The sequence below is a fragment of the Taudactylus pleione genome, unplaced genomic scaffold (assembly GCF_031769625.1).
Source record: "Taudactylus pleione unplaced genomic scaffold, aTauple2 ptg000423l, whole genome shotgun sequence".
In the NCBI taxonomy this organism is placed as follows: Eukaryota; Metazoa; Chordata; class Amphibia; order Anura; family Myobatrachidae; genus Taudactylus; species Taudactylus pleione.
The window spans coordinates 1,695,785-1,720,454 of NW_028284825.1; the positions used below are offsets into that span (position 1 = coordinate 1,695,785).

Below are 24,670 nucleotides of genomic sequence, written 5' to 3' on the forward strand. Positions count from 1 at the left end.
GAAGGGATTTATGCCCTGGGTCTCACGGAGATTGGCCGATGTGGTCAGGTGGACATTAGCCTGGCTGCCATAGGAGATTAGTGGCCAGCTGACTGGTACCAACATGGCAGTGCCCAGTGTCCAGAGTCGGCGGGAACGCCACCAGAAATTTGGGCCCGTGAGACCACTACCATGCTGTGAGCCTATCAACAGCGCACTCAGCTGGCCAGGACCGATATGGTGATGCCCAGTGACCAGAGCCAGCGGGAGGACAGCCAGAGCTCCGGACCCCTGAGACCACCACCACGCCGGGAGCCCATCAACAGCGCACTCTCCTGAGATCCTCCTAGCCGGGACCCCCGCCAGCACAGAGCAGCATGACCTGGTTAAGGACGGTTCCTGACAATATATATATATATATTTGCTATAAGTAAATATGTTTATTATATATTTCACACAAGGAATAAATGTCCCTGGGCCTGATTCAGAGATGGACACAATGCCAATGTTTTTGCAAATGGTTGATGTTTCTTCTTCTGCGTATGGGTCAGAGTCACACTGAGCATCTGCTATTATGTCAAGTGATTGACATTCAGGGACCATTTGTGTGGCGGTAAAGGGGGGTGGAGGCTCAAATGCAGCCGTGATGCGACCATTTCAGGGGCATGTCACAGCCTGCGACTGTGTTCTCATATACAGTTGTTAAGGTTCCAGCATCTTAGTCCCGTCAGCCATTCTGTGCGGCCATAAGGTTACTCAGAAGTTTAATGATCAAGCAATGTGCATCCGATGGCTATGCCTTTGTACACAAGTGGAGGAATTGAGATGCTGCAAGTGGGCGTCTGAGTACCAACCCAACAGCTGTGACATTTGCATATTTTTACACACTAGCTGCATACAGGATCGCAGCAGCAACGGCACTTGCATTCATCTCTAAATAAGGTCCACTGTCCCTGGAAACTATTAGCAATTAGTAAGTATATAATTTCCTTAGTTGACTGACTGCTTTCTCATGACTGTAGTTCCACTTTGGAACTTTCTCTGGTTACATATTCTCATCAATATAAAAAACATACATAGCATTACCTATATAAATTCACAAACACCCTACTGTGAGAGGAACTGGTGGAAAAGGAAGGTGAGAGACCCCTCAAGCCAGGGGTGGCCAGACTTTTGGACATGGTGATCTACTCTAAATGACAAAAATATTTTGTGATCTACCATAGGGCCTGATTCATTCTGGATCACAACAGTAACAGTGTTTGCAGATCAGCCGATGGTGCGTACTGAGCATGCACCGCGGTGAGCGTGTGTGAGTTAGCATTGTGATCACACTGCAATCACCTACGCAAATACAAAGCCATCGCAGGACAGGACGTCAGCGTTTGGGGATGGTGACACGGGAGTGGTCGGAGAAATGCAGGCATGCCTGTCCATTTGAACGCCGTTGCATGGGCGTGCATAAATTAGCTGCTGCAACAGCATGCGTAGCTTGTGTACTCACTACATGTGACAAGGTTAGCAATTTCTGAGTAAGGTCAGACCTGCTGTGCTTGTGCGTGAGGGGCCGATGTTACTGCAAGGACTGCAAGGTAGTACGGATTTCCCTTTTGCAAAATTGAAAAGCATTTATGGAACTAATTAATTGGATAATGTTTTACGTGCCCTGAAGTTCAAGGCTGAATGCATTGCAGTGACTGGTTAAGTCTGTAATAAAAGCTAACTGCAGCAACTATGATGCATCATGCAGCGGAGATGGACTTTCTCCAAGTGATTCCAAGAACTCAGTTATTTTAGGCAGCAAGGATTGGAATCGTTCTAAGAACTGCCCCCGACTAAAGATGGCAACACATCTAAAGATTATCTGTCCAACCAGCCAACTAGTTTATTGGTTGGAATGAAAATCTGCTAAGGTATGAAAGCAAATGACAATCAGCAATTTGCTCCCAAACGCCGAAAAAAGGATAAAAACTGTTGTTTGAACAAATTATTTAGATCAAACATTTACAAACTTGTCTGACGACCATTTTCATCTGTTTTCTGGCATTTAGGAGCAAATTGCTGATCATCATTTTACTCCCATGCGTTACCAGATTTTCATTCCAACCAATCAACTAGTTGGCTGGTTGGACAGATAATCTTTAGATGTGTGGCCAGCTTAAGTCACCTGACATCATTATACAACAGCAGGTCTTTAAACTCAATTTCCTCCAGCAGAGTTCGGAAAAGTTGTCTTTGTAAACTCCTTGCACAAACTGAAATTACGATTTTCATCGCAATGTCCATAACATCAGCCATGTTTAAAACTTTAGCAGTCCAGTCTGATGTATAACCCAATGAATTTTGTAAAATCAGGAAACTCCCAATTTAATTGACACAGAACAAGAAATAATTATTCTAATCAACCATGGCTGGGGCCCCATCAGTAGCAATGCACACAAATTTGCTAAGAGGTAGACTAGTTTCCTTGGTAAAAGTAACAAACTGTTGGTAAATGTCTTAACCTCTGGTTTTTCCTTTTATACTGTAGGAATGAGAGTTAAAGACTCCTCCTTGTAACTCATATCAGTGAATAACATTCTTATACACACAAGGGTCTCGTCGCAAGCCCCGATGGTGGTCACCCACAGCTTAGTGAGCAGCCAGGAGGTCGGCTCTTTCTAGAGATGCGGCCGCCCTCATTCAGAGCGAAAGCTCGCATTTTGCGAGCGGCTCTGAATGAGGTCCTGTATCTCCAACCAAGTCTTAGTAAATAGGCCCCTTGGTTCAGTTAGTCATTGCCAATTTGCTCTACTCGTCTCACTAAAGTTTGTTGAGATAGTGGTATATCTTTAATTGCATTCAAGATGTCTTTTTTAAAACATTTCCGGCATTAAGGAAAGCTTCCTTCAACATTTCACAATACTTGCCGACATACTGTCTGCCTCCTCTGGGAGGGGGCAGCCAGGTTGGCATAGCAGGGGGCCTCCAGCAGCATAAGGGGGCATGGCCAAACACATTACCTGGCATTAGGAGCGGAGCTAGGGGCGTGATCACATGAGCTTGTCATCATGGTCCCGCCCAAGCAACACAATGCCAAGATTACAGGCATTGTAAAACAAAGGGCGGGGCCATGATTATGTGATTCAGTGCATATTGCATCATCAGCCCCTCTGCTGTGAGGGTGTGGGAGGGAGAGTAGGGGGCTCCAGGGGTAGACGGCCAACCGGGAACGCCACCTGATTTTTGGGTGCCTCAGGCCAAGAGAGTAGGTAAGTATGTATTTCACCATCCTGGAGAGGTTTCTTGTGCTGCACTAAAATATGCGTAATATAGTAAGATGCTTCAGCCGCTGCCTGGGACTGCAAAATATGTTTTGTGAATGTGAACTGTTGCACTCCTGAGTTTTCACGGATTTCACTTTAGCCTTCCTTCTTCACTATTAAGTGCAAGGTCTTAATCATATTTCTTATGCAGACTTGAGTAATGTATCTGTAAATTCTCCTTCTTCACCAGAGCAATATTAGCACAGCATATTAAATATGCATGGGAAAAAGTAAATTAACCCCCCTTACTCAGTAAAGTGTACCTAGTGCCTGAAAAGGGAAGTCACGATGGTCACGATGTTCCCGCTGTTCCGATGGTGGTGATCCGATGTTTGGGGGAAAAAAGCTTTTTTACAACTATTGAAAAATAAATACATTTTTAAATTAAATCATTTTGGATAAGTTGAGATACATGTTCTTCACCTAGTTCACCCATAAAAAAAACAAAAAACAAATTCAGAGCGATTTTTAGAAAAAAAATTGTCAGTTAAGTGGTTAAGAATGCTTGCCGCCTTGCAGTATCTGTGGTTTTCTAACACTAGAAATGGTGTATATTCGTTCTTGGGAATCGGTATGTAATACCGACACACGGGATCCAGGCAGTCAGAATCCTGACGCCTGGATCCTGAGAGGGTTATCATACCGACACTTGTCGGTCAGTATGCTAACTCTCCCCCTCTCCCTACCCTAACCCTCCCTCCCTGGTGCCTGAACCTAACCTCCCCACCTTGTGCCTAATCCTAACCACCCCCTTCCCACACCCTAAACCTAACCCACCCCCCTTAGTGCCTAACCCTAACCCTCCCCCTAGTGTCTAACCCTAACCATTAAACCTAACCCTCAACTCACTCTGCTACTAACCGTCGGCCTCCCGGTGGTCAGGATGCTGGCGCGAGTATTCTGATCGGTTTTCTACTGGCATAGAACAATAAATGTAATGCTGCGTTAAAAATAGCACACAGCACCCTCTATTTTACAGATAAATGTTACAGCAGGCTCAGTATTTCTGTGGCTGCTGTTCACTCAAGCCCCCCCAAATTTTTCACCTCCCAAAGAAGGCACCATACGGAGAGCTCTCCTGACATGTCAGCGTTATCTGCAATTGATTTTTATTGGCTGGCAGTAAACCACATGACGCCAGCAGTGACAGCAGCCAATAGGAATCACCTTGATTCCTATTGGCTAGTGACTCGCACCTGTCTGGGAAAACATGACAGCCAGCCGCGGAGCAGCTCCTCACTGGTAATTTCAGCGCAGCAGCCAAAAAGAATCACACTAATTTCTTGTTGAACGCTTCTGGATGGGCCAACGTGATCAACTGATCGCATGTCCACAGTCGACAAGTCAATTGCGATTGACTGTTTGACCACCTCTGCCTTAAGACTTCATATGTGAAACAGCAGCTCCCTTAGGCAATCTCCTTATTCATAAGGATCTTTCGTATGCACATATCAAATACACATTCCAACTGGATCGCTTTTCCTTAGTTGATCTTTCAGGTGATTTTTCCTTGTTGTTATGTGAAAAGAAAATAAATACACACTAATGCCACACTATGAGGCTTTTTGTTTTTCTGCTGACTGTCTTTTCTGATTTATTGCACATTCACTTCTTCAGATATGTAATTGCTTTCTCATGAATATTGGTCCGGTGCACAAAATTATTTCTACCACTATGTGTAGGTGTCAGGTGCTCACTAATAGATATCTGATGTTTAGCAGAGTACTTTATTCTGTGTATTTTCTTTTACCTTAGAGCTCTTCCATCTGTGCTGCAGCAATTCACATAGGAGTGATACCGGTCAGTGGCGGATACGTGACTTTAAAAAGGGAACCGCTACAGGAGGTCTATTTTGAGTCTTATCTAAATGGGATCCAAAGCTACAAGGCATCTTATCTTGAGACTAAAGAATCATTTGTGTTTGTGTTCTAAACAATGGGTGCAACAGGAGAGGGGAACCTGGCATTAGAGTCCTGGAACTGCTGCTCCCTGGTGCATGCCCAGAAGAGGGCAAGGTCCTCCAGAGTGCAGGGACCAGTCTCTCCAGGCCTCCAAAAATGTTGCTATGGTGGTGATGATTGCATGTTACACTCTTGCTACACAATAAATAGAACATATTACATGACACCGTGTTCTCTATTTTTATAGTCAGGATTCTAAGACTTGTGGACTATTGTTTGCATTAAATGAAACTGTTGTATCTGTATTGTTCAAAATGTAATGTAATAAAAGGGGTTGGGTATGAAATATCGGCAGTCGGGATGCCTGCTGTCAAAATGTCGACAGCGGCATCCCGATGCTCAGTGTCCTGACAGGGGTCAGGTAAGTATACTAACCCTCCCCCCTGCTCACCCTAACCCTCCTTTTTTACATCCTTACCCTCCCCACCCCGCACCCTAACCCTCCCCGTTAGTGCCTAAATCTAACCCTCCCCCCTTGTTGCCTAAACCTAACCGTCCCCCCTTAGTGCCTAACCCTAACCCCCCCAAAGTCTACCCCTTGGGATTTTGACGCCTATCTTTAGTCCCAGGTCGGGCTTCTGACACCAGGATTTCGACGGCCGGCATCTCGTCCGCTGGCATACTAACTACATCCCAATAAAAGCTAGTACTTAAATTACTTTTAATGTTTTATTACAATAAGTAATGTTAAGCTGCTAATAGCTGTAAACCAAGAAAATCACATTTATATAAATGCATATTGTGACAAGAGTTACATAGACCAGAGTAAAATCCAACAGAAGTTTATTTTCTCACCACAGGCAGATACACAGGTCAGTGCAGTGTTCACTGGTAAGATGTTACAGCAGGTACACAGAATGTTCCATACAGCAACACAGTTCTTTTAGTGGACCCTCAGGCCCAGGATCCCTAACACAAGTCAACCCCAGGCCTATAACCTGTGCGACTAATCAAACATCAGGATCATTGTGAGTTTGCACTGACACAACTTTAAAGTAGGGATGAACGGGTTCGTATATGCGAAATCCGAACCCTCACGAGACCCCCCGATCCGAGCCGGGAACCAAGTCCGGATTGGGTTTTCCCGCCAGACTCGGTTCCCAGAACGAGGGAAAACATCATCCTGGTGTCAGATTCTCGCGATAACCGCACATTGCACATTTCGCGCCTCACGCCCCGCCATCTTCACTCCAGTCCTGGAGAGGGTTGTGAGAGGACATGTCTAGTAGTGTCTGTGGGAAAGTGGCTGCTGTATCAGTCAGGGGGTACCTGCTCTGCTGTATCAGTCCAGTCCAGTGGTTCTGTGCTGCTGTATCAGTCTGGGGGTGACCTGCTCTGCTGTATCAGTCCAGTCCAGTGGTTCTGTGCTGCTGTATCAGTCTGGGGGTGACCTGCTCTGCTGTATCAGTCCAGTCCAGTGGTTCTGTGCTGCTGTATCAGTCTGGGGGTGACCTGCTCTGCTGTATCAGTCCAGTCCAGTGGTTCTGTGCTGCTGTATCAGTCTGGGGGTGACCTGCTCTGCTGTATCAGTCCAGTCCAGTGGTTCTGTGCTGCTGTATCAGTCTGGGGGTGACCTGCTCTGCTGTATCAGTCCAGTCCAGTGGTTCTGTGCTGCTGTATCAGTCTGGGGGTGACCTGCTCTGCTGTATCAGTCCAGTCCAGTGGTGCTAATCTGTGCTGTATAAAGTGTATATACTATATTCAGTCCAAATAGTTTTTACAGGGGCTGCCCTGTGTGGTGTATTGGTACGCTGCCCTGTGTGGTGTAGGGGTACGCTGCCCTTCATCCAAATAATTTTTACAGTGGCTGCCCTGTGTGGTGTAGGGGTACGCTGCCCTTCATCCAAATAATTTTTACAGGGGCTGTCCTGTGTGGTGTAGGGGTCGCTGCCCTTCATGCAAATCATTTCTACAGGGACTGTCCTGTGTGGTGTAGGTGTCACTGCCCTTCAGTCCAAATGATTTTTACAGGGGCTGCCCTGTGTGGTGTAGGGGTCGCTGCCCTTCATCCAAATCATTTTTACAGGGGCTGCCCTGTGTCATGTAGGGGTTGCTGCCCTTCCGTCCAAATTTTTTTTACAGTGGCTGCCCTGTGTGGTGTAGGGGTACGCTGCCCTTCATCCAAATCATTTTTACAGGAGCTGCCCTGTGTGGTGTAGGGGTTGCTGCCCTTCATCCAAATCATTTTTACAGGGGCTGCCCTGTGTCGTGTAGGGGTTGCTGCCCTTCCGTCCAAATAATTTTTACAGAGGCTGCCCTGTGTGGTGTAGGGGTACGCTGCCCTTCAGTTAAAATTATTTTTACAGGGGCTGTCCTGTGTGGTGTAGGAGCACGCTGCCCTGTGTGGTGTGGGGCTGCCCTGTGTGTTGTAGGGGTATGCTGTGCTTCAGTCCAAATCAATTTTACAGGGGCTGCCCTGTGTGGTGTAGGGGTTGCTGCCCTTCATCCAAATAATTTTTACAGTGGCTGCCCTGTGTGGTGTAGGGGTTGCTGCCCTTCATCCAAATAATTTTTACAGGGGCTGCCCTGTATGGTGTAGGGGTATGCTGCCCTTCATCCAAATAATTTTTACAGTGGCTGCCCTGTGTGGTGTAGGGGTACGCTGCCCTTCTTCCAAATAATTTTTACAGGGGCTGCCCTGTGTCGTGTAGGGGTTGCTGCCCTTCCGTCCAAATAATTTTTACAGGGGCTGCCCTGTGTGGTGTAGGGGTACGCTGCCCTTCATCCAAATCATTTTTACAGAAGTTGCCCTGTGTGGTGTAGGGGTACGCTGCCCTTCAGTTAAAATAATTTTTACAGGGGCTGTCCTGTGTGGTGTAGGGGTACGCTGCCCTGTGTGGTGTGGGGCTGCCCTGTGTGTTGTAGGGGTATGCTGTGCTTCAGTCCAAATCAATTTTACAAGGGCTGCCCTGTGTGGTGTAGGGTTATGCTGCCCTTCATCCAAATAATTTTTACAGGGGCTGCCCTGTGTCGTGTAGGGGTTGCTGCCCTTCCGTCCAAATAATTTTTACAGGGGCTGCCCTGTGTGGTGTAGGGGTACGCTGCCCTTCAGTCCAAATCATTTTTACAGAAGCTGCCCTGTGTGGTGTAGGGGTACGCTGCCCTTCAGTTAAAATAATTTTTACAGGGGCTGTCCTGTGTGGTGTAGGGGTACGCTGCCCTGTGTGGTGTGGGGCTGCCCTGTGTGTTGTAGGGGTATGCTGTGCTTCAGTCCAAATCAATTTTACAGGGGCTGCCCTGTGTGGTGTATTGGTACGCTCCCTTCAATCCAAATAATTTTTACAGGGACTGCCCTGTGTGGTTTTGAGGTATGCTGCCCTTCATCCAAATAATTTTTACAGGGGCTGTCCTGTGTGGTGTAGGGGTACGCTCCCTTCAATCCAAATAATTTTTACAGGGACTGCCCTGTGTGGTGTTGGGGTACGCTGCCCTTCAGTCCAAATAATTTTTACAGGGACTGCCCTGTGTGGTGTAGGGGGTACGCTAACCTGAGTGGTGTAAAGGTACGCTGCCCTTCATCAAAATAATTTTTGCAGGGGTGATTCCATAAAAATAATGCACTCCATAAAAATAATGGAGGACAAAAATTTGGAGGATAAAATAGGGAAAGATCAAGAACCACTTCCTCCTAGTTCTGAAGCTGCTGCCACTAGTCATGACATAGATGATGAAATGCCATCAACGTCGTCTGCCAAGGCCGATGCCCAATGTCATAGTAGAGGGCATGTAAAGTCCAAAAAGCCAAAGTTCAGTAAAATGACCCCAAAAAATTAATTTGAATCGTCTGAGAAACATAAATTTGCCAATATGCCATTTAAGACACTGAGTGGCAAGGAACGGCTAAGGCCCTGGCCTATGGTAATGACTAGTGGTTCAGCTTCACATGACGATGGAAGCCCTCCTCCTCCCGCTTGAAAAATGAAAAGATTTAAGCTGGCAAAAGCACAGCAAAGAACTGTGCGTTCTAAGAAGATATCACAAATCCGAAATAGGGAGTCCAAGTGTGTCGGCGGTTGCGATGCCTGACCTTCCCAACACTGGACGGGAAGAGGTGGCTCCTTCCACCATTTGCACGCCCTCTGCAAGTGCCCACAGTCCAGTTGCTGATATTCAAATTGAAGATGTCACTGTTGAAGTACAACAGGATGAGGATATTGGTGTAGCTGGCGCTGAGGAGGAAGTTGATGAGGAGGATTCTGATGGTGATGTGGTTTGTTTAAATCAGGCAGTGGGGGAGACAGTTGTTGTCCGTGGGATGAAAAAACCCATCGTCATGCCTGGGCAAAAGACCAAAAAATCCACCTCTTCGGTCTGAAAGTATTTCTATCCAAATCCGGACAACAACTGTCTTGCCATATGTAGCTTATGTAAAGGTGTCATAAGTAGGGGTAAGAACTTTAACCACCTAGGAACATCCTCCCTTATATGTCACCTGCAGCGCGTTCATAAAAAGTCACTGTCAAGTTCAGAAACTGTGGCTGAGACCGTAAGCAGTCCAGGGACACCTAAATCCCTTTGTCCTTTTGTATCCAAGCACCTGCAAACCACACCAGCAACTCCCTCCTTGTCAATTCCCTCCTAAATCAGGATCAGAAGTAGTCCTGCAGGCCATGTCACTGGCATGACTGACTTCTATCCTATCCAGGATTCCTCCGGAGGATCCTGCATTGCTACGCCTACTGCTGCTGCTGTTGCTGCTGAGAGTCGTTCAGCATCCCAGAGAGGAAGTTGGAACACTACTACTTCATTTACTAAGCAATTGACTGACCAACAGTCCTTTGCGAGGAGGATGAAGTACGACATCAGTCATCCTGTTGCAAAGCAGATAAATGTGGCCTTGACAGCTATGTTGGTGTTAGACGTGCGTCCGGTATCCACCATTAGTGCAGTGGGATTTAGACAATTGATGGAGGTAGTGTGTCCCCGGTACCAAATCCCATCTAGATTCCACTTCACTAGGCAGGTGATAACGAGAATGTACAGAGACGTCAGAAAAAGTGTCCTCAGTGTCCTAAAAAATGCGGTTGTACCCAATGTCCACTTAACCACGGACATGTGGACAAGTGGAACAGGGCAGACTAAGGACTATATGACTGTGACAGACCACTGGGTAGATGTATCGCCTTATACAGCAGCGTCACCAGAAGCAGCATCTCAGAAACGCCAGCTCGTTGCAAGGCAGGCTACGCTGTGTATCACCAGTTTCAGTTAGAGGCACACCGCCGACAACCTCTTAGAGAAACTGAGGGAAATCATCGCCCAATGGCTTACCCCACTTAGACTCTCCTGAGGATTTGTGACATCTGACAATGCCACCAATATTGTCCGGGCATTACATCAGGGCAAATTCCAGCACGTCCCATGTTTTGCTCACACAATAAATTTGGTGGTGCAGAATTTTTTGAAAAACGACAGGGGCGTGCTGGAGATGCTTTGGGTGACCTGAAAAATTTTAGGCCACTTTCACCATTCAGCGACTGCATGTCGAAGACTGGAGCACCAGCAAACACTCTTGAACTTGCCCTGCCATCACCTGAAGCAAGAGGTTGTAATGCAGTGGAACTCAACCCTCAATATGCTTCAGAGGATGGAGGAGCAGCAAAAGGCCATTCAAGCCTATACATCCACCTATGACATAGGCAAAGGAGGGGGGTATGCACCTGACTGAAGTGCAGTGGAGAATGATTTCCGTGTTATGCAAGGTTCTCCAGCCCTTCAAATTTGCCACACGTGAAGTCAGCTCAGGCACTGCCAGCTTGAGTCAGGTCATTCCCCTCATCAGGCTTTTGCGAAAGCAGCTAGAGAAAGTGAAGGAGTAGCTAAGATGGAGCGATTCCGCTCAGTATGTGGGACTTGTGGATGAAACCCTTCATTGACTTTGCCAGGATTCGAGGGTGGTCAATCTGTTGATATCAGACCACTACATTTTGGCCACCGTGCTCAATCCTAGGTTTAAAGCCTATGTGGTGTCTCTCTTTCCAGCAGACACAAGCCTGCAGAGGTGCAAAGACCTACTGGTGAAAAAATTGTCAGCTGAAGCGGAACGTGACACGGCAAAAGCTCCTTCTTAATTTTCTCCCGCAACTGGGGCTGCCATGAAACGACTTAGATATCCCAACCAACCCGCTGGCGTTGATACAGGGCAGGAAGGACCAAGTTTGGACATCTGGTCTGGACTGAAGGACCTGCCAACAATTTCTGACATGTCTACTGTCACTGCATATGATGCTGTCATTATTGACAGAATGGTGGAGGATTACATCGGTGACAGCATCCAAGTAGGCATGTCAGACAGTCCGTACCTGTACTGGCAGGAAAAAGAGGCAATTTGGAGGCCCCTGTACAAACTGGTTCTATTTTACCTAAGTTGCCCCCCTGCAGTGTGTACTCCGAAAGAGTTTTTAGTGCAGCCGGGAACCTTGCCATAGGACATTGGTTCCACAAAATGTGGAGAAGATGATGTTCATCAAAATGAATTATCAATTCTTTCAGGAAGACAAGCCTCCAGAAAGTACAGAGAGACCTGTGGTGGTGGATTCAAGTGGGGACTAATTAATACTCTGTGAGGATAAGGGTATACACAACACTGAAGAGGGTGAGGACGACATCTTGCCTCTGTAGAGCCAGTTTGTGCAGGGACAGATTAATTGCCAGTTGTTTTGTGGAGGCCCAAACGAACCAATCATTTCAGCCACAGTCGTGTGGCAGACCATGTAAGTATCAAAGAATTGCATGGATTTACTGGGGGGATCTAGGAGTCACTATTTCAGGTGACTTAAAGGCAAGCAAACATTGTAACAAAGCAATGAGGAAGGCAAGTCATATGCTTGGCTGCATAGGGAGAGGAATCAGTAGCAGAAAGAAAGAAGTGATAACACCACTGTATACTGTAGGTCATTGGTACATCCTCATCTCGAATACTGTGTTCAGTTCTGGAGGCCATATCTCCAGAAGGATATTTTAATACATTAGAGACTGTACAAAGAAGGGCAACTAAAATAGTGCAAAGCCTACACCACAAAACGTACCATGATACACTAAAAGATCTTAATATGTATAGTTTGGAGCAGAGAAGGGAAAGGGGGACATGATAGAAAAGTTCAAATATATAAAGGGTTTTAACAAGGTAAAGGAAGGAGACATTCTTCAAAGAAAGAGAAGTATTAGAACAAGAGGACATGTTCTGAAACTGAAGGGTGGTAGGTTCAGGAGAAATTTGAGGAAAAATGTCTTCACAGAAAGGGTAGTGGACAAGTGGAATAGCCTCCCATCAGAGGTGGTAGAGACAGTAGAGCAATTTAAACATGCATGTGATAAACATAAGGATATTCTTCAGAAGAAGTAAGGATCAATAAGGGTTGAGGTCAGAATATGTTTAAAAATGGGGCAGACTAGATGGGCCAAGTGGTTCTTATCTGCCATCAAATTCTATGTTTCTCTTCCTCCCCTAGCTTCACCATACGGGTGCTCGGAGGTTCAGGACCCACAAACCTTCTGGAAAGGGCATCAGCATTGAGGTGCTATTTTCCTGGGCGATGCTGTACCTCAAATTTGAATGGATGTCAAGCCAAAAACCAGCGGGTCACCCTGGCATTCACCTCTTTGTGTGCATCCACTGTAAGGGAGCATGATCTGTGACTAGCCCGAATTCTCACCAGGGGCTGGCTGGCAACTTTATGAATGGGGAGCAGATACAAGCAAGTGGCCCAGCTTTTTTGGTGCCTTGGGCGTGGAAAAAAAATGTGTTGGTGTACTTTGCCTAATGTAGGTGTGATTTAATTAGCCATTGAAATATTTAACAAATATTTAACACATTGTAATAACAAAGTAATTTAAACAAATACACATCTGACAAAGCTGAGACTATTGTATTGACCAATAAACAATGAAGAAACCATTGATATGATCGATATACAATGCAGGGACCATTTTCCTCTATGGGGCTACCAAATTAGCCCTGAAGTCCCCCAGATGCCGGCAGTTATTGGGGGTTTTTTTTTCGGGACCTAATGTGTCTCGAGAAAAAAAAACACAAAATGTGCATTTTTTTTGCCCCTGAAATGGTGAAAACACAGAGGTCCATGAACTTATCACAGATCCTATATGTTTTTGTCCGAAATATCCTATTATTTCAGATGAATTTATAGGAGATGGAGAAAAAAAAAACATCTGTGAAAAACAGGGACAACCTGCAAAAAGTCCCTGTTTCGACGTTTGCCGCTAATTGAATTCCCCCTATATCTTAAAAAAATATATTACTGACTTGACATAAAAGCATTTATTTTCACCCTAAAAACAACAATCTACTAAATATACAACCCAAATTTTTGCATAAATTAGTTACAACCTTATATTAGTGTAATAAATACTAAGGCCGTTATGCATTTGCTGCAAAAAAAATTTGGACGCAGAAAACTTTTTTTCCCGTTGATTTTCGGGTCTTTTTCACCAGTGTTTTTTTCGTGGCAACCAATTAAACCCTGTTTTTTACGTCCAAACACTTTCAGTTTTTCTCCCAAAAACACTGCCGTGATAAGGAGAAAAATAGCTTCTTATCACGGATTTGGTTTTGCCTGCCTGAGGTAAACGAAACAAAATCCCTGATAAGTGCAGGCATTGGGGCTAATTGGATAGCCATGGGCGAGCTAATTAGCTGCGGTAATTTACTGCGGCTAATTGGATACTGGCCTAATTCATCATTACCACTAGTTTTCTTTTGTTTGAAATTAGACTCCAAATCTGTATCCGCCCCCCTTTCCGCATTTAAAACTAGACCCCAGATTTATAGTATGTAAGCTTGCGAGCAGGGCCCTCTTTCCTTTATGTCTGTCTGTTATTACCCAGTATTGTTCTATTATTGTTTGTTTCCAATTGTAAAGCACAACGGAATATGCTGGCGCTATATAAGTAACTAATGATAAATAAAAACTAACATCACCACCTCCCTCATTAAAAATTAGACCTGTCTGCTTCCACTATACATGAATACTCATTATATTATACCTATACTCACATATGTACACACACACACAATAACTTATTAATAATATGTTAGAAATAGTTACCACTGCAGAAGGTTACAAATGCTTGAAGATTGAAGAAAGGAGCATGGGTTGGGCCCGGGCGCACTGAGGCTATACCTTTACTAGTGTGTGTATAAATATATATATATATATATATATATATATAAATATACACACACACACTAAACCCCACATATTTACTGTAAGAAAAACAAGCACATATTATAATGAATACTGCAAGAGAAGCTGTTGGTCCTTTACAAAACCCTCCCCTACCAAAACACACACACACACATATCACTTACCTGGTTCTGGAGATAATGGGGGCAGTCATGACCACAGGAAGGAGAGGCAGAGAAGTTTGAAGAAGACTGGTCACAAGATGGGCACTGGGAGGAGTGGGTGGGAGCCAGGAGAGGAGTGGCCAGTGTAATGGAGCTCAGCTTGTTGGTGGCTGGTCTCAAGGGAGGTGCCAGCCACTGTAAAGCATAGTACTAATAGGGGCACATTCTCAGGGTTAGCGGTAATCCCATGTGCCCGTAAACACTAACAATGCCTCTATCTTTGTAAGGTGTGACTCCCAGTTAGAGCTAAAGATGACGATGTTGCCTAAATATGCAGCTGCATACTCTCTGTAGGGCCGAAGCAACTTATTCATAGCCCTCTGGAAAGTTGCTGGGGCTCCATGCAAACAAAAAGGCAGCATTTTGTACTGGAACAAACCCTCTGGGGTAGAGAAGGCTGTTCTTGCTTTAGCAGCTTCAGTCAAAGGAATCTACCAATAACCTTTCATCAAATCGAGAGTGGTGAGATACTGGCTTTCTGCTAGATTCTCCACCAGCTCGTCAACCCGGGAAAAAAAGGTAGGAGTCAAACTGAGAAACTTATTTAACTTGCGAAAGTCAATACAGAATCTTAAAGCCCCCGAAGGCTTAGATCTTAAAGCCCCCGAAGGCTTAGGCACTAAGACAATGGGGTTATTCCATTCACTGTTTGACTTCTTTATGACCCCTAAGTGCAGCATCTCCTCCACCCCACGTTTTACCGCTGCCCGTTTTGCCTCAGGTATGCGATAGGGTCTCTGCTTTATTATCACCTCGGGAGGAGTGACAATATCATGCTGTATGATTTGGGTCTTTCCCGGAATAGCAGAGAGTACATCTTGGTTTCGTGCTACTAAACTCACCACTTCCTGTTTTTACAATTGGGACACAAACTGAACGATATTAGGATCTTGGCATGACTGTTGCTCCCACCCTTCCTTTAACACAGCTAAAATCCCTCAAGGTTGCTTTCCATAGAGGAGTTCAAAGGGACTGAACTCCATGGTGGATTGGGGCACTTCTCAAACTAGGTATTCCCACATGGGTATATAGCATCAATAGCTCCCAGACAATAGTGCTAGATTTCATGTTACGTAGCGGGATGGCCTCCAGGTACCTTGTGGCATAATCTACTACCACTAATATGTACTGATGCCCATGACCAGATTTTTCCACAGGCTCTATCAGATCCATACCAATTCTCTCAAAAGGTACAGAAATCACAGGGAGGGGAACCAAGGGTGCCCGAAACCCTGGTCGGGCGCTGTCTTCTGACACACTGGACATTCCTGACAGTTTTCTCCTCCCCTAAATGGCCACCCCACAGGTATATAAGAGCCGCCCTCAGCGCAAACTCCTTGTGTTTCCGGGGAACCAACAATTGGTCTACTTTCTTACCCTGCAAATATGTTACACGATTTAACAAATCATTTTTCAATGCAAAGTAAGGTACACGTTCTGCTGGTAAAGCCGCAATTACTTTACCATTTACTTCTACAACATTTTCAAATGTGTTTGTCAAGTTCCCAACATTCTGTTGTCTTAGCCAAAGTCCTGTAAAGACACTTCCTTGCTGTTGGGAATCCACTGTGCCTCGGTCTCACTCGCCTCCTGGTGCTCACTGGCCAAGGAGAGTGTTACAGCCACCAAACTTTGGCATACTGCAGAGCTTGGCTCTTTGGGACACCTCTGATGTGGTCCGTCTGCTGTCATCATGCCAAGTAACCACCTAAGCTTTGCTGGGGGCCAGTCACTCCAACCCTACTGAGTATGGTCTTTTTCAGGTGAGAATAGGAATTTAGCAATACATGTTGGTAGCTGCTCAATCACTTCAGTAATATCACTCGGGTGCATGTAAGGGAGGGGTTATTCTATACAAGAAACAACAAAAAGTAATCCCCCAGCACTCAGAATGAAATCAGCAATAAGATTTGAAAAACTACATGGTGGTAGATAATTCAGAGATCTCAGTTGCATATATTTGCAAAAATATGGATAAGCCTCCAGGCCACGTATTGGCTTCTCTGATGCCGGAGGTCCCTATCACTTGGTCAGAGTCTGAAGTGCAGAACCCAAAAGAAGCCTGTGAAGGCCAGCCACCCCAGGGAAGCACACCAGTTAAAGACTAAAGTGTTAGTATGTGTTAATAAGAATAAAGCAATAACTGTGTGTTAATATGTAATACATAGGTGAAAAGTGTAATCAAAGTGCTAAGAAAAAAAAAATAGAATAGGGGTTTGTCTCAGTCAAGGTCAAATCGACATATGCTCTCTGAGGTTCACCTGTGAGACAGGGAGCAAGTCTGGCAGCCCACTCCTCCTCAGGCCATTTTAGGCGTGCAGCAGCACACTCAAAGGTGCACAGAAAAGCTTCAACGCCATCAGATGGGGAAAGCTTCTTTAACAGCTCTTGCTCATGCCCACCTTTCCTCATTTCAGTTGATTATGCATGTAATAACTGAAGTTGCATCTGTTGACCCTGAATCAAAGTTCTTGCACCTGTGCTTGCTGCCCTGCTGCCAGAGCTTGCCGCCCTGCAGCCAGTTCAGCAAAACTTTTCAAAAGCTCCTCCATATTACACTGCTTTTCCACTTTGTGGATAAATATAGCAGGCTTAATTAACTCTCTCTTGCAAGCCAGATTTCCAGCAATCTATATCATCTGGCTTTCCTTAAAACTGTGCTACATTCCCTGGGCTCCCAGCCCCATACACAGGAATTAAGCAGTTTTATATTGTGCACAATTTGCATATACACATGGACAGATTATCACTGTGAACTGCTGTTTTATGGCTGGCCTGCCACACTCACCTACCCAGCTGCTAGTAATGGGACTCAGACTCACCAAGCCACTGCGCAGCAGGTAGCAACATGCAATGCATCTCACTGCCGCTGTGGGTGGATCCAGGCACTGTATCCGGGCTCTTGCTGTGTTCGGGTGCCAAATGTGACAAGAATTGCATAGACTGGAGTAATATCCAACAGAAGTCTATTTTCTCACCACGGGCAGATACACAGATCAGTGCAGTGTTCACAGGCAAGATGTTACAGCAGGTACACAGAATCTTCCATACAGCAACACAGTTCTTTTAGTGGACCCTCAGGTCCAGGATCTCTAACACTAGTCACCCCCGGGCCTATAACCTGGGTGACTAATTCACCATCAGGATCATTGTGGATGTGCACTGACACAACTTTAAAGACAGATAACAGGTGCTGCTAATTAGCCTTGCTTGTGGTTTCAACTGATCCTAGGAATACCTGGACTGGATCTCATTACCATGCTGTTTATGCTCCATCTCTGCACAAACCTGCTGCTCCACATTAACCTCATGTGAAAGCATGCTGTCCCTGTCACAATATATATGCTTGTTGTTACTGTTGGAAATTATGTGTCTGCAGGTGTTCATACTGCAAAGTTATGTAGGCGCCAACAAGCTGATGACTCAAACTATGAACAGCCCAGTTACTTACCCAGTGGTGTTGATTTGTTGAGAGATAGCAGGAACAGCTGCGCTCACTACTACATGTACACTGGTAATGGAGTGGAGCCTGAGCAAAGCAGGGTTCTATACAGCTCACCAGCCATTGAGTGCATGCTGCAAAAGGGTAGCGTTGCTGGGATGCTGGAACAGCTTTAAAATGCAGGTATTATCCAGGTTCTATTTAGGAGCTAACAAGGAGACTTCTGTCTCCCACCATGTCACTCTCACAGTAAAGATGGTTCCAGTCACATGTGCAGTAGCACAGCAGGTTGGAGGTCGGATGTCCCTGCAGTCTCTGGGTCCTAGTGCCCAGCATGTATGAACAGTGAGGAGACATTGCAGGAGCACACTGCTTTCAAACAATTACACTATTGTCCATACAGCAACTCTTAAATATAATAGGACTTTGGGTGGGACGCAGCAAAGTGAGAAATGCAGTCAAACCCCAAAAATGCGGGTTTGACCGCATTTCTCATATTATTATTATATCATATGCACCAAGCCCCGCCATGCGATGCACTCTGGGACTTGGTTGCAGTGGATAACGCCATCTTTCTGATGGCGTTACCCTATAGAAGTCTATGGACTTCTATCGGGAGAGTGCTGTGAGAGAGATCCAATTGGATCCCTCCCAGCACCCCCGGTGGCGCATGTGCCGAAGGGGCTTCTGGTTCATAGACCCAGGAAGTCCCTCCATCGCAAAGGGCTGCTCTTACCAAGAGAGAGGTCCTTTGTGGTGTTCGTCATGCGTACCGGATTTGCTAAAGCCGGCATGCATGCGAAGGTTTGCGGGATGCATTGGATCCCGAATGCAATGCGTTTCCTTATAGGAAACCATGAAATCTAGATTTCATATGCAGCAAAAGGCAAATAATCCTAACATGCAGCATTGGATCTTCTGCAAGACCATCGGCAATCTGAGTAACCCTGGCCGGAAGACACAGAACCTGGCCTTAGCACTCCCAGAAAATGTGGGCGACACACGTCCAATATCGCTGCTGCGTCCAACTCAGAATCAGCACCTACAAGTGCAAATATAGTAATATGTCATAGCCTGTACGCTAGCTATTCTCACCATCTGTGCAATAAATTTATTTTTCTGCCATATCCCCCTATTTATTCCCATCTTCTCTATTCCTTCTGCCTCTCCCTCCTGCCTCTCCTATTTGTCTTGTCTCCCCTTCCCCCCCCCCTTTTCTCTATGTCTCACCCCTTCCTCCCTATTTCCTCCCCTATTCTCTCTCTCTCTGTCTCTCTTTCTCTGGTGCATTCTGTGTCCAATCAACACACTTTTTGTTAAAATGTTACCTCACCAGCTCAGATTTTGTTAAAATTTGGTATATGGACAGTATATATGTAGTCTAAGAAAAATACAAAACATTATTTAAATATATCATGCTGTTTCCAAAATATGTAAAGTTTTTAAAAATCTGTCAAAAAGGCACAACCAGCAAATTTTCAACTCCACATAGCAGCTCTCCTAATTAAGCTAGATATATTTAAATAATATTTAGCATTTTTCTTAGACTACATATATACTCTCCATATACCAAATTTTAACAAAATCTGAGCTGGTGACGTAAAATCAGTGTGTTGATTTCACACGGAAAGACCCCTCTCTCTCTTAGTCCCAAGAGCAAGTTAATGCAATCTAACAGTCTGCAGGGGGCACTTCAGGCCGCTAATATCAACTAACAGTGGCAAACGCAGGATTTCTAGAGGGGGGTTTCCAAATGCTTGATTTTAGAGTGAGTGTGGCCTGTCCACGAAGAGGGCATAATTAGCACTTATCCAGCTTTAATATGTTCCATTGTGTCATAATCCCAGCATATACATTACCAGCAATCACAGTAATCCATTAAATGCGGCAGTAGAGCCATCCTGCCTGAGCTGAATGTTTTTATGTAAGATGTGGGCACACTTCCAGGGCATTGGAGCAAGTTTGGGAGTCTGGGGGAGTGGCAGAAGAACCTAGCACTGCCCTGGACATATATGTACATATCGGTCTCCTTATGTACTGGATAGTGTATTATTATGCAGTATTAATAATTAGCCCTATAGATGGTCTATAGCAGTGCACCCCTAACAGTGCATGTTTTCCACATCTTCTAGTTGGTGCAGGGGTATATTTATTACTGGCTGACACAATTTAAAAGATCCACAGGTGGTGTTAATTATTTCATTTGTGATACTGAGAACAACATGCAGCACTAGTAACATTCTAGTATATTACAATTTCTATTGTGGTCCTGCGTGTGCCTTTGAACTGAGGCGACTCACCAGGCTGAACAGGGTGCTCCTGTACCTGCAAACAGTGATGGAGGAAGAAGAGGGTAGTGATGATCATCAACGGCTCTGAAATCGTTGGTCGATGGTTCTTCACCATTGGCAACTAACCATTATTGGTGAGCCTTCAATGCTTAGGCTAATCTTTATTCACCCTGACGAAAAGGCCTACAGGGTCTTGAAACGTTGGCAATAAAAGTACGTTATCCATCTATATGAAGTCCGTGTGAGAGCCGCTTGGTCCGTGATTATGGACACTTGCTTGTTGTATTTCAACTAAGGAAGGCACCCCGGCAACTATATCTATTTGATCCAAGAGTGCCCCCTACACGTGTGTATATATATATATATATATATATATATATGTTTCGAGAATTACACAAATATTGGTTTTCACAAAGTTTGCTGCTTCAGTGTTTTTAGACCTTTTTGTCAGATGTTACCATGGTATACTGAAGTAAAATTACAAGCATTTCAGTTTATGCAAAGAGTCAATATTTGCAGTGTTGACCCTTCCTTTTCAAGACCTCTGCAATACGCCCTGGCATGCTGTCAATTAACTTCTGGGCCACATACTGACTGATGGCCGCCCATTCTTGCCTAATCAATGCTTGGAGTTTGTCAGAATTTGTGGGTTTTTGTTTGTCCACCCGTCTCTTGAGGATTGACCACAAGTTCTCAATGGGATTACGGTCTGGGGAGTTTCCAGGCCATGGACTCAAAATGTTGATGTTTTGTTCCTCAAGCCACTTAGTTATCACTTATGCCTTATGGCAAGGTGCTCCATCATGCTGGAAAATGCATTGTTTGTCACCAAACTGTTCTTGGATGGTTGGGAGAAGTTGCTCTTGGAGGATGTTTTGGTACCATTCTATATTCATGGCTGTGTTCTTAGTCAAATTTGTGAGTGATCCACTCCCTTGGCTGAGAAGCAACCCCACACATGAATGGTCTCTGGATGCTTTACTGTTGGCATGACACAGGACGAAGACTTTTGGAAGATGACCTGGTGTCAAGAACAAGAAAAGGCAGCAAAGAAGCCACTTCTCTCCAGGAAAAACATCAGGGACAGACTGATATTCTGCAAAAGGTACAGGGATTGGACTGCTCAGGACAGGGGTAAAGTTATTTTCTCTGATTAATCCCCTACCAGATTGTTTGGGGCATCTGGAAAAATGCTTGTCCAGAGAATGAAAGGTGAGCGCTACCATCAGTCCTGGGTAATGTCAAAAGTAAAGAATCCTGAGACCATTCATGTGTGGGGTTGCTTCTCAGCCAAGGGAGTGGGCTCACTCACAATTTGCCTAAGAACTCAGCCATGAATAAAGAATGGTACCAAAACATCCTCCAAGAGCAACTTCTCCCAATCATCCAACAACAGTTTGGTGACGAACAATACCTTTTCCAGCATGATGGAGCACCTTGCCATTAGGCAAAAGTGATAACTAAAGCTGGCCACACATCTACAGATTATCTGTCCAACCAGCCAACTTGTTGATTGGTTGGAATGAAAATCTGGTAAGGAATGAAAGCAAATGACAATCAGCAATTTGCTCCCAAATGCTGGAAAATGGACCAAAACTTGTTTGAACAAATAGTTTAGATCAAACATTTAACAAACTTGTCTGACGACCATTTTCATCTGTTTTCTGGCATTTAGGAGCAAATTGCTGATCATCAGTTACTCCCATTCCTTACCAGATTTTCATTCCAACCAATCAACAAGTTGGCTGGTTGGATGTAAGTTGGTCTAGTGTGTGGCCAGCTTAAGTAGCTCGGGGAACAAAACATTGACATTTTGAGTCCATGGCCAGGAAACTCCCCAGACCTTAATCCCATTGAGAACTTGTGGTCAATCCTCAAGAGGCAGGTGGACAAACAAAAACCCACAAATTCTGACAAACTCCAAGCATTGATTAGGCAAGAATGGGCGATCATCAGTCAGTATGTGGCCCAGAAGTTGATTGACAGCATGCCAAGGCGAATTGCAGAGGTCTTAAAAAAAGACTGCAATTATTGACTCTTTGCATAAACTTAATGTAATTGTCAATAAAAGCTTTTGACACTTATGAAATGCTTATAAATTTACTTCAGTATACCATAGTAACATCTGACAAAAAGGTCTAAAAACACTGAAGCAGCAAACTGTAAGAAAACCAATATTTGTGTCATTCTCCAAACTGTTGGCCATGGCTGTAATATATATATATATATATATATATATACTGTATATATATATATATATAAAATAATATATATATATATATATATATATATATCCTGTATATACATATAAATATCTATCTATCTATCTATCTATATATATATATATATATATATATATATATATAATTATATTCATTCTAAATACTACAAGTAAATATTACCTCAGAACTGGTTTAGAAATGAATTACAATTTTACTGTTACTATACTAGCCATACCCACTCTGGTGGAGACCTGAGTTGGGGGGTCCCCGTTAAAAAAATTAAGTTATGGGGCCCGCAAAGTTCTAGTTATGCCCCTGCATATTTCCTATGTTTTCCACTTTTCCCATGACTGTGTCTTCTTCAATGTGGGCGGACATATGCAAAATCAGTATGGTGTGGTGGAAAATAGTTAACCTCTAATATAACATTACATAATGTGTAGTACAGATATTCGATTAGCGGAAAAACCGCCCCATTTGTTAGCCCGATCAAAAAAAGTGGACAGTGTGTACCTAGCTCAAGCTCAAAATCCATTTTAAAGACAAATATGTTTCCAGGCTGTTTTTGTCTTTCAATTATTTCAGACCATAATTGGTGTAACATTATTAGTAGTATTTAGCCTCAATTGAGGGCTTGATTTACTAACGATCGCAAGTGCCACAACGGACGCACATCGAGCGATTGTTTGCCATCGCACATGTGTGTAAGCTGCACATGCAGCTATCGCTCTGCGACAGCGGATGCACAGAGGAGCCCATCGTGTCCACAGTGATTGACAGACTGTGAGCGGTTTTGGGGTGGTGACAGGGGGGTGGTCAGAAGAATGCAGGCTTGTCTGTCCGTTTGTACGCCGTTTCCTGGGCGTGGATAAATGAACCAGTGTGATTCCATACACAGCATGAGAGCTCTCAGCGTGCGAGGAGACTTGCCGTTTCTGCTGCTGGTCAGATCTGGTGCAAATCCTGCGTGACTGGCCGATGTGCGTCGATGGTACCGATGTTTATGCATTAGAGCGACATTGGATGAATGTGTGAAAGCAGCAATGGGTGTCTTTATGCCGGCTGAGCTTTGGCAAGCATGAGCATATTTTAACAGCTGTGTACCAGGTGAATTCGCAGCTGCGATCACAATTGCAATCCGTACTGAACCAGGCCCTGAGTCCTTATTTTTCTCAGAAATCCAATGGGAATCTTATTTAATGAAATAGCACAAATGGAATTTTGGAATAAAAATACATAATAGACTGGTACAACTTGCTCCTAATGGAGCTGCAAAATGAATTAATGAATTTATATGAATCACTTTAGTCAATAAGTAAATAGCCAATCAGAAGAGGATAGTGTGGGAAAATTAAATGCAATTGCACTAACTAAATGGTGGGGGTGTGGTATGACTACATTCAGAAGGTCGACATTCAGTTAGTCATCAACAGAATGTCGACAGTCTGACTGTCGAGATGGACATTATGTCGACATGCACTTAGGTCGATGCAGTTAAAATGTTGACACATTCAAATAACTAACCCTATACCTTGGCCTAAAAACCATGAGAAAAATGTTGGCATTTTGGTGTCGACATATTGAATGCTGACATTCTGAATGTGTTGACATTTTAACCCTGTCGACCTATAAGCATGTCGACATATCTCTATATCTCAATATTCAGAAACTGTCGACATTGTGGTGTCGACATTTGGCTATTGACCTTCTGACTGTCGACAAGTTGACCAGATAACAATGCTGGTAAGAACTTTCAATATTGTGCATAATCAGAGCAGTAACAATAATAACATTCTAGTAATATATTTTCTAATTATAGTGCAGGGGATTTCTTGGGTTCTCTAAGGACATGTTGCACAGAAAAAACATTGCAGGATTATTTGGAATACACCTGACCAGGGGTGCAACTAGGGGTCCGAGTACCCCTGACAAACTAAGGGACTGGTCCCTCGTATCACTCCAGCACCCCCCTGTGTTACCTCATGTGCTTCTCCAGGCTCCTGTGTCTACCCAGACCCCCTATGTCACCCCTCTGTCTCTCCAGGTTCCCCTCTGTCTCTCCAGAGGGTGCCCTGTGGGGGGGGGGTCTTACAGAGAGGTACA

General features: G+C 44.6%; 1 protein-coding gene across 1 annotated transcript in view; it reads left to right on the forward strand.

The window, feature by feature from the left end:
- The window catches only part of LOC148506148 (uncharacterized), an 83,981-nt gene extending 78,688 nt beyond the window's left edge, over nt 1-5,293 (forward strand). The window contains exon 9 of the mRNA XM_088447198.1: nt 5,040-5,293. Coding sequence (XP_088303324.1) covers nt 5,040-5,216 — 177 coding nt within the window. The 3' untranslated portion in view covers nt 5,217-5,293. The remainder of the gene's footprint in view (nt 1-5,039) is intronic.
- Nucleotides 5,294-24,670: the final 19,377 nt, after the last annotated feature.